Below are 10,970 nucleotides of genomic sequence, written 5' to 3' on the forward strand. Positions count from 1 at the left end.
TACTTAAATTCACAGTTTTGTTATAGTTGTAATGCAAGAAAAGTTTTATTCTCTTCAAAATTTCATCCTTCAAATACTATTCTGAAAGCTGTTTGGCAATATTACAGATTATGGCTTAAAATTTGAATTTGGAATCCACTTCAATGCATTCAAACCATGAGAAAGGAAAATTTAAATGAGTTAAAAACAAACCCACTTGTTCTTTTTGAAAACTATATTTAAGTCAGAACTGTTAAAAAATTGCAAAAAGGAGTATTCAGAAAAACACAATATTTTTTATTAAGATGTTTAGATCCCTCTACTTTCTCTTTACAATGTAATGTCTCTCTAAATGACTGGTTTCCCAATAAACTGATTTTGATGCCTCTTGTCCTGTGTTCTTGTGTGTTTAATTCAAGAGCAGGGGATACTATATTTAGCAGAAATTTCTACAAGCTAATAGTTTACCCAGGAGGGAAGAGGGCCCATGTGGGGGAGGGATGCTTAAATTCCATCTGTGCAGAGGTCCAAATCCTTGTCCCTAATATTTTTAACCTGGTGGGTTGGGAAACTACAGTGGTATCTCTTTATTGAGCCCATGATTAAATGATACATTTCCCCTCAACTTGGATTCTTCTTGCTTAGTTACATATGCCTTTTTCCTACCCTCTTGCTAACATGTGCCCAATGACATACTTCTAACCTGCTAATATTTCTTGGAAGGTAAGCTCTCTTGCATTCTGATAATTGTTTCTTTGATTTTAAAAGCCAGAGTACCCTGAGGCACCTCTACCTAGATAGCAGTAGACATATATTGGAGTTTGCTAATACTTTCCTAATTACCCATGCATTTTACTCCTGCTTAAAGAACGTAATGATGGATTCATTTAAGCAAAGGAGATTTTTGCTGAGAAGACTGAAAACAAAATTCCAGGCTAACTCCAGCTGAAGGTGATTTTATTTACTATGATTTGATTCTGTATGCTTCCCTTCAAAAGTACCTTCAGTATTTGCATTTGGGCACTCTGTGCTGTGTGAATAGTGCTTGTGATGTAAATCATCAAATAAATTTGCATTTATCCAGCAGCCATGCTCTGCTTCTTTTCAGAGGGTCTGATCCTCAGCTGTGGAGTAAATGGCCACATGCCAAGATAATGAATTGAGTTCATCCTCAGACATTGTTTCTACATAATCCAAAACTGTCATGGTATATGTGGAGATGAGTGACTGGGTTTGTTTTCATTCCATTGTGAGCCAGTGCCAGGTAGAGCAGGTGTCCGTGGCTGACCCCACCAGTAGGAGCATTGCATAGTTATGCTGAATGTCTGTGTGCCTAACATCTTCATCTCCTTTCCTGCACATGTGCCTATCATGTTCTAAAATTGTGAGGTGGTGATTGGTTGTGTTCCAGTCTGTGTGCAATTTCCTTGCTTGACTTTTTTTTTTTTCTTTTCCATTTTCAACATTTATTATTTGGTCCCACAATGTTTCTGCCATGGGTTGACCATTAAATGTTCCCAAAGAGTTGAACTGACCTACACATTAATTCTGCATTTTGTGCTTTTCCAGGTCTCCAGAGAGAGCCCAATCCCTGCCCTGTAATTACTGTAGAGCACTTTAAAGAATCAACGGGCATTAAAGGCCTTCCCCTGTATCCAGACCCCTCCAGCGTACCTGGTGCAAAGACTCAGAACAACTTAGAATCTGACTACTTGGCCCGAGATGGTCCTTCAAGCAACAGCTCTTTCCACAGCAGTGAAGAGGAAGGGACTGACCTGGAGGGAGACATGCTGGACTGCAGTGGGTCTCGACCTCTCCTCCTGGAGTCTGAAGAGGAAGATGAGAGCTGTAGGCCTCCACAGGGAAAGCTGGGAGGAGCCATTCCCTTTACTCCATCTGAAGTCTCTACTGAGCAAGGCAGAGTGGCACAAGGTGGAAGAAAGAATCAGTTTCAGCCCCTCACACAGTCAACCACCGATGTTCACAATGAGCCAGATGTTTTTGCCACAGCTCCCTTCAGGAGCTCAAGGATTCCAACTGATGACATGGACATTTTCTCCAAAGCGCCATTTCTCTCTAAAGGCAATGTGGCTTCTTCCCAGCCAGAGGAGGTGGACGTGTTCTTAAGAGCTCCTTTTACCAAGAAGAAAAGCATGGAGGAGTTACCAGCTGTTCAGGCCTCCTCGCAGGAGCTGCCTCTGCCTGCAGGTCTCCTCAGTCAGACAGGTGATGTTCCTCTTCTCTCAAGTCTTGATAGAGCAGTATACACCACTGTCCAAGCTCAGTATTCCATAGCTAGTTTTGTGCAACAATCTAACTTCCCTTCCCATCCTGTGCAAGCAGCAGACCATCTTGACAGCATTTCTCCCAGAGGATCCTCCATGGAATCGGGGGGCCATCCAAATGACAGAAACAAAGGACCTCAACCCCACAAAGAAGCTGTCTCAAGCCCTGTGGCTGGCAAACCATTCCGACCCCAATCTTTATCCAAATATTCTCGTCACTATAGCCCAGACGACGAGCCAAGTCCAGAAGCTCAGCCCATTGCTGCCTACAAAATTGTCTCTCAAACCAATAAGCAGTCAATAGCTGGCTCTGTTTCCATCACATCCCTTTCCTCCAGGACTACGGAGCTGCCTGCTTCTGATCCCTTTGCGTTAGCACCCTTTCCTTCTAAAGCAGGCAAGCAGAAACCTTAGGAGCAGTATGGAGCCTGAGGCCTGACGCCACTCACCCCACCCCATCACCCCATCAGTACCCACCACACCACTCCTAGCTGAGCCTTCTCAAGAAGTAATAGTATCAGTTACTCTGTTTCAGTCTCCTGCATCCAAGCAGTCTCTTCACGTCAGCAAACTCAGTTTCAGTGACACTTACCTGAAGCCCTTTTAAGTTATGCTTGTTTCTTTTGTTGGTATTGATTTCTGGACCACCTTCCAGAACTCTTCATTGTTGGTTTTGTTTTTGTTTTGTTTTTTTTTTCCTTCTTCCCACCACCCAGAAAATTTTAATCCAGGAATATTCTACCCCTAATTTCCAAGGGCCATAGTATTGCTAGTTTTAATTCCTGAAGCTCCTGTTCTGAGTCATAGCTATTTGAAGAGTTAGTTAATCTTTCCAGGGCCCAATTAAATACTCTGGGAATGGGGAGATTTCTAAAAAGAAGAGCAATATAAAAAATCCTACAGGACTGAGAAGATGGCTCAGTGGTAGACTGCTTGCCTTGCATGCATGAGGGCTGGGTTCAATTCCTCTGCACGACATAAGCAGAAAAAGCCAGAAGTGGAGCTGTGGCTCAAGTGGTAGAGTGATAGCCTTGAGTTGAAGAACTTAGGGACAGTGCCCAGGCCCAGAGTTCAGGACCCATAACCAACAAAAAAAAAAAAATCTTGCACATTAGGAAGTATAATTCTGCAGCTACTATTCATTCCTATAGAACCAGCATCTCTCGAAGGTGGCTGTGGATCTGTTCCTGGTCTGTGTGCAAGCCATGCTGGCCCTTCTGCAAGAGTGACTATGGTATATAGTGTGTCAGATCTCTTTTATATAGGCATACATACAGTCAGGTGGATAGGGCCTTCTCCACATCCATACTATTTAAACTTAGATATTCAGTTATGTGTGGTGCATGGACATGCATGGATATGTGTGTGTGTGCACACGTGTGCAGGAAATATTTTTCCTTTAGGTAAATCTTACCCCCATACCTACCTCCACTATCAAATCACTCATTTACTGGCATTTGCCTGCTGATTTAATTAACTTGAACCCTGTTTTTATTGATGTTGGGTTTTGCTGGGTTTTTTCCCCTTCAAGGCAAGATTGAATTCATTCGAAGGTATGAGGAAAATTCTGCTGAAACAAGTTACATAATGGATTTATTTTCCTCGAAATTTTTCTTTGCTGTTAACAAATTCTATTTATGTAGTATCATTAAAAATTGTCCTTAAATGTTTTCCTCTTAAAACAATGGAAAGAAGCTAGGTGCCATTGGCTCACACCTGTAATACTAGCTGCTCAGTAGGCTGAGATGAGGATCGTGGTTCGAAGCCAGCCTGGGCACGAAAGTAGTGAGATTCTTATCTCCACTAAAACTACCAAAAAAAAGCCAGAACTGGAGCTGTAGCTCAAGTGATAGAGCACTAGCCTTGAGCACAAAAGCTCAGGGACAGCTGCCAGGCCCTGAGTTCAAGCTATAGGACTAGGGGATAAAAAGCACTTTGTTACTGTTCCCTGGATACATGAACTCAGTACTATCCTTATGAAATTCATTAATCATGAGACTCGGCTTCCAGCCACATTTGCTTGTTTGTTTTTCTGAATCCTTTTCATATTTCTCTCTGCCTTGAGAAAATATGAATCTAAGGCACATGAATTTGTCTGGGAGGATGAAAAAGAGCTTAGCTAGCCATTAAAAATTATTTTAATTTCTTTATGTTAAAGCAGACAGTGTCTTTTATTTCTAGAAAGGTGTGATTGATTACTAATTTTTTCTTTTTTCTTTTTTTTTTTTTTGGGTCCGGTCGTGGGGCCTGAACTCTGGGCCTGGGCGCTGTCCCTCAGCTCTTCAGCTCAAGGCTAGCGCTCTACCACTTAAGCCACAGTGCCACTTCCGGGTTTTTTCTTTTTGCTTATGTGGTGCTGAGGAATCGAACCCAGGGCCTCAAGCATGCAAGGCAAGCACTCTACCACTGAGCCACCTTCCCAGCCCCTGATTACTAATTTTTTCATACCCTTTATTTTTAGTGCCTTAAAATAAATGCTAGATCTCCACAGGAAGATTTCTGTGGAGAAAATTCTATGAAATGAAGGTATGCTGCATCAGTATCAAACTTGACAGCTGCCTGCCACTTCTAGATGTCAGGGATTTCTCTTCTAGCTGGGGAAGTTGAGAGAGTGTGTACCAAACCAGGGTAGTGATTTAAGAATGACTGGAAAGCCAGGTGCCAGTGGTTCACACTTGTAATCCTACCTATTCAGAAGGCTGAGGTCTAAGGATCACAGTTTAAAGCTGGCCTGTGCAGAAAAGACTGTGCTACTCCTACTCCCAACTAAGCAGCAAAAAGCTACAAATAAAATTATAGGTAAAATGGTAGAGTGCTAGTCTTAAACAAAAAAGGTAAGGGACAACTTGTACTCAGACCCTGAATATAAGCACACTCCCCCAGCCACATACACACAGAATGATTGAAAATTCATTGAGAATTGACCCTAAATGCTAAGCTCTAATGCAAGAGAAGTGTAACTTGGTTGTAGGGCACATGCTTAGCATGTATAAGGCCCTGGGTTCAATTCTCAGCATTAAAAAAATGTGTGGATCTTCATGATGAAGTAAGAACAGTAACTTTTCAATTTTTTTCTTACTGTTCACTTATTTCAAATGTCCAGGTTAAAAGATGAACTTAAATAATTGACACTCTGTCAATTATACAACAGTGGTTTTTCCAATTGAGGTCTCAACCATACCAGAAACCTGACTTTTACTGTGGTGGATACTAAATTTTCATTCAGAGAATTTTTCCTCATGATGGTACATACCTGTCATTCCAACTATAGAAAGAAATTCAAGCTGGATGATGATAGTCCTGGCCAGCCTGGAGTTGGAGAGAGAGCTCTTATCTCAAAAAAAAAAAAGTGGAGCACATGGCTAAAGTGGAAAAGTGTCTGCTTCCGAACCACCAAGTTACTTGGAAGGCTGAGGAAGGAGAACAGCTTGAACCCAGGAGTTTAGGGTCAAAGTAGGCAAAACAGAGACGCCCATCTCTTTAGAAGAGAAACTTAAAACTGGGAGATTATCTCACGTGGTGGTAGATGCCTGTAACCCAACACTTGGGAGGCTGAAGCAAGAGGACTGCAGATTTGAGGTCAGCCTGAGCAACATGGTCGTTCCAGGCCATCTAGGATACCTAGTAACACCTTGTCTCCAGAAGGGAAATAAGAAGAGATGATTCTAAGCCATTTGTGTTTAGGGTCACTTCAGCAACAGGCCTACAAAATGTTCTCCCTTTGCTTATTTAATGTCCTAATGAACCATTTAAATTATTAAGGTGCAAGTCAAAATGAATTTATGATTTTGTTTTATGGATCATTTGTGAAGCATGGAACTATTAACCTTAACTCCCCCTCCCCTTTTTAAAATCTTTACTGGAGACACACCATGGTTAGAAACTGTATACCATCTTTAAATAGGAATTCAACCAATGCAAATTCCTTTTTTTTAAAGTGATACAGGAAGAAATTTTGGTTTGTGGATTACATTAATTATTAGGTAATGATTGTCAAATTTTGAAGACCAGTGCTATGGTAAAGTTTTTGTTTTGTTTTTGTCCTGTCAGTGTTTGTCTTCAGGTCATGTAGAGTAAGTGTGTCATTTAAAGATTAAGTGTCTTGGGGCTGGGAAGGTGGCTCAGTGGTAGAGTGCTTGCCTTGCATGCACGAGGCCCTGGGTTCAATTCCTCAGCACCACATAAGCAGAAAAAGCCAGAAGTGGCACTGTGGCTCAAATGATAGAGCGCTAGCCTTGAGCTGAAGAGCTAAAGGGACAGTGCCCAGCCCAGAGTTCAGGCCCCATGACCAACAAAAAAACAAAAACAAAACCCAAAAACAACCAAAGATTAAGTGTCCTTGTGAGAAATCATTCTGAGTTTGGGAATCTAGACATCTTCATTTTAAGGAATTAGAAGTACTGAGGTGCTATGGAGTTAGTAATGAAAACTATACTGTAACAACTTAATATTAAAGAGGAAAAGTAATATACATGGCAAGTAAGATACTGTCTTGTTTTAGTTTGTAGTATGTGTTAATTTGCTTTACACATTTGATAAGAAATAGGAAATAATGGATTTTTTTGACCTTCCAGTGCAAAGCAATGAGCCAGAATATATTTAGACAAAGCATTGTGCTACAACATGTATTGATGAACTCAAAGAATGTGCTGGGCTGGGGGTGGAACTCAGTGATAGAATGCTTACCTATCATGTGTGAGCCTCTGGGATTGATCCCAAGCACAAAAAAAGAAAGAGAAAAAAAATAATGCCTGTTAGCTGACATACAGTCTTTTGGCTCCAAATGTTTAGTTCGATTAGAAACAGAGCCAAGTATGGGGGTTCAAATGTAATCCCAGGAGGAGTTCAAGTCTGTCCTGGACAATTTGTGAGACCCTATTTTCCGAGGTTGATGAATGGTATAGGGCGTGCATAAAGTGCAAAGCCCAGTTTCAAGCCCCACTACTGAAGAGGAAGAAAAAGGAAGGAAAATGAGATGCACACAATTAGATTCTGGCAGTACCTAAGGGAATCTAGTGAAGTCACTTACTGATAAGTTGAAAATCTCAGGCTGGTGTGTATATGTTTACTAGCCCATGTTGTGTCTACATCTGGCAACAAAAAAAAACTCTAAACATACAGGAAAATATTCATCTCTTAGGGGCCCCCTATATTTAGTACTTTATAGAATATGTGCACATTGGTGTTTTCAACTACTTGGTAGACATTTCGCCGATGTTTAAAGAAAGTAGCAGGTTTGAGTATAGTATAGTCACCAAAATAATCTAATGAGACATTCTGTATTTTTCTTCCATAAAGAAAAATAATCAAATATGTAATGTGTATGCATTCATCAAACAGGAAACTTTATTATAGGAAGTTGAGAGGGATGAGATACAATGCTCTCCTAAGCAGGAAGTATACAACTTCAAATACAATCATTTGAGTCCCTTTAAAAAAGAAACAAATAGATGCTAGTTTCTACTGTCTTTAGGATAGAGATTGAAAAACATCTCAAGTCATCTATCAGTTTGGATTCCCAGTGATTTCTATGGAACGTGGGACCCTGGAAAAGTGGAGAAGCGACTGTAGAAGGCAGGAATGCTTCGTTGATGTTCACAATCCTGCATTCTAGTGCTAGTCCTTGCCTAAAATACTGAAGATTTTCAAGTGGAATCATGTGATTTGAATTCTTAGTTTGTCCATTACCTTTGTCAGTTAATACTTGTGTTGCTATGTTTTAACCACCAGAACACTTGAAAACTTGTTAATGCAAAGTTCACTCAAGGAGGATTTTCAAAATGTTTAAAAATAAAAAAGTATCTGTTTGGAAGTTGTTTTCGTTCTGTCCCTTAAAGTCTTCCTAGCTCACCTTTTTCATTCTTGTTCCCAATTTCCTTACTCAGCAGTTCCCTGTTTTGAACAGTGCAGTAAATGGATGGGAAGAAGTATGATTGAATCATCGTACTGATCTTTTGTTGTCTCCCCTGTTACTAGAAAGTTTATTCTTAAGTTTAACTCAGCCTTGACAATCTCCCAAATAACAATAAAATGCTTCACCTTTCCCATTTCTTTTGGACTTGTAGAAACTAATTGTAGATGGTTGGTAGGACCCAGCTTTATTCACGAGATACAACCTAAAGGCAGCTGTCAACCTTGATCTAGGCCTGGGCACTCTCGAATTTTGGGCCAAGAAAATGTGTGTAGGAACTCTAGAGTAGCAAACTGAAAATGGCTATTAACTACACATGGCTTAGTCAACTACTCCCATAACTTGTAATTCCATAAATTTAGTCTAAACGATCACAGCAGTCTCCTAAGTATGTGTGGCAGTTTTAAGTTGATACTATTCTTGAAATCAAGTCAGTGTTACTTACACACCATTGTAGTAGAACCAAGTGCACATGCTAAAAGGATCTTTTGGATTCCTTTAGTCAAGGAATTGTAGAAATGGTTTATACCAACATCATTTAAAGTAGCATGCAGTAAGGCTCAAGGTGGAGCTCAGTGGTAGAGACATGTTTAGCATCCATCAGGCCTTCGATTGAATCCTCAGCACCTTGAGTTTGAGGGTAAAGGGAAATAGTGCTGCCTTTTCACTCAGAAATGAAAGTTTTATTCGTGTGAATGGAGTGTGTGGTCCTGTGTGTTTGTGTCCATGTATGCACACATATACACCCTTATGTTTTCTTCCATGGTATTAACTCAACCCTTTTAATAAAGGCATCCACAGAATACTAAGAAACGATCATAGGTGTGTGACACAAGTAAATTCAGGTCCTTTTGCCAAAACCTCTTAAATTGGAACTGGAGTTGTTCTCAACAGTTTGGAGAGATTGGACATTCATTGCTTGAGCCTCCTTCCCAAGGAAGTCAGTCCAAAGTAAGGCCGATGGGGGCTGGTCATAAAGACTTGTGCATGCATTGAGAGGGCAGCAGTGACTGGACACTACAAGGCCTACAAGATGCTCCTGTGAGGGAATGTTGAGTATCATTTTTTAGGGGATAGAAACAGAATAATATGGCCAAGGACTTTACTCATTCCATGAAGAAAAGGTGAACTCTCCACTGTCAATATTTGGAGTTGACAGAAGAAGGAGGTCTACACCACTCCCTGGATTGTGGAGGTCATCTGGCCTCAGGAAAAGAATATGTGTACAATCTCAAGGGCTGTTAACAAGAGAAAGAAAAGGAAAGACCATAAAGTCAATCTGAACAGTTTTTGCAATACCTCTTATTTGCAGACTATTGGATTTATGTTATTGAACTCTTGGTGTGATCTAAGTATCTGATAGTTTTTATGAATAATTGTTGTAAACTCCTATATACTTTATTAAATGGACTGAATTAAGTGACATATATTGTGTTTTATCTTTGTCCTAAGATCCAAGGGAAACATAAATACCTTAGTACGTTAGTACAAAGCCTTGTGATACATTTTTAGTAAGAATTTTGGAACTCTGCATGAAGGGAGAACTTCATGCCTACCTCCTCCCCCACAGAAAAACATTTGACTGAACTTTAATAAGCTTATCTTAAATTAACAGGATTCAGGGAGAGCTGACAATATGCTGAACTCACAGAGCCACTGCTGAAAGGTGCAGGGATGCCAGTGGCACCTCACATCTGTAATCCTGGCTACTCAGGAGGATGAGAATTGAGGTTTGAAGCCATCTTGGGGTAGGAAACTGGAGACTTATGTCCAGTTTATCACCAAAAAGCCAGAAGTAGCCAGGCACCGGTAGTTAATGCCTGTAATCCTAGTTACTCAGGGGGCTGAGATCTGAGGATCGTGGTTCAAAGCCAGCCCAGGCAGGAAGGTTGGTTTAGACTCTGATCTCCAATAAACCACAAGAAAACTGGAAGTGTTGTTGTAGCTTAAGTTGTAGAGAATTTGCCTTGAGCTGAAGAGCTCAGGGACAGTGCCCAGGCCCAGAGTTCAAGACCCACAAAGCAGAAGCAAAAAGCCAGAAGTGAAGCTGCGGCTCCAGTGGTAGAACACCAGCCTTGAGCAAAAATGCTAAGAGAGAGTGCCTAGACTATAAAGCCTCAGTAACAGTACACACAAGATTCAGGAATTCAAAGAGTTCTGGTGTAATATAACTTGCACAGGTTAACCCAAACTTGCCTGCTTTACTGAGAATTTAAAATCTAAAGATAGGTCCCATCTTTTTCTACAATATGGAGTTTTCCTACTTTTTCTGTTTTGAGGTAGCATTCACCAAAAGTGCAAATTTCCTTTTCTATGACTGTAGCTGCTGTGTGGGGAGCCCTTTCAGATTCCACTAAACCTGCCAAGGCGTGGGACAGAACTCACTTTTATACTTGTGTGAGTCACCTTTTCCCTCAAAGACTGGTTCATAAAAAACAACCAGGAAGGAAGTTCCTTTATATTGCTCCAAATCAAGAGCCAAATGAGAAGAACCAGGAAAAGCCATGAGTAAATGGTTTAAAGCTGCTCCCTTGAAGAGACAAAGCCCCTTTTCACCTTTCCTTTTACATATCTTGAGCTCATCATTCCTTATGTAGGGAGAGCAAGATTTGGGCTCAGGTTTGCATGTTAGCTTTTGTTGAGGGAGACTGAGCAGTTCCTCAACTTGCTGTTACAGAAGGTTAGTCCACACATCCAAATGGGGTCCACAATTCTCTATACAGTGATAATGTGATAAGAAGACCAACTAAGTAATGGAATTCCCAAAAACGGGGGGGGGGGGGGGCTGGGAAGGT

The 10,970-nt window shown here is 40.8% G+C and overlaps 1 protein-coding gene across 7 annotated transcripts in view; it reads left to right on the forward strand.

Moving 5' to 3' along the window:
• The window catches only part of Aak1 (AP2 associated kinase 1), a 186,856-nt gene extending 177,262 nt beyond the window's left edge, over positions 1-9,594 (forward strand). For all 7 annotated transcript variants that reach the window (XM_070004473.1, XM_070004472.1, XM_070004475.1 and 4 more), the window contains one exon: positions 1,549-9,594. In XM_070004473.1, coding sequence (XP_069860574.1) covers positions 1,549-2,678 — 1,130 coding nt within the window. In that variant the 3' untranslated portion in view covers positions 2,679-9,594. The remainder of the gene's footprint in view (positions 1-1,548) is intronic.
• The last annotated feature ends 1,376 nt before the right edge of the window (positions 9,595-10,970 follow it).

The sequence above is a fragment of the Dipodomys merriami genome, unplaced genomic scaffold, assembly GCF_024711535.1.
Source record: "Dipodomys merriami isolate MVZ:Mamm:240054 unplaced genomic scaffold, mDipMer1.0.p SCAF_63, whole genome shotgun sequence".
Classification (NCBI taxonomy): Eukaryota; Metazoa; Chordata; class Mammalia; order Rodentia; family Heteromyidae; genus Dipodomys; species Dipodomys merriami.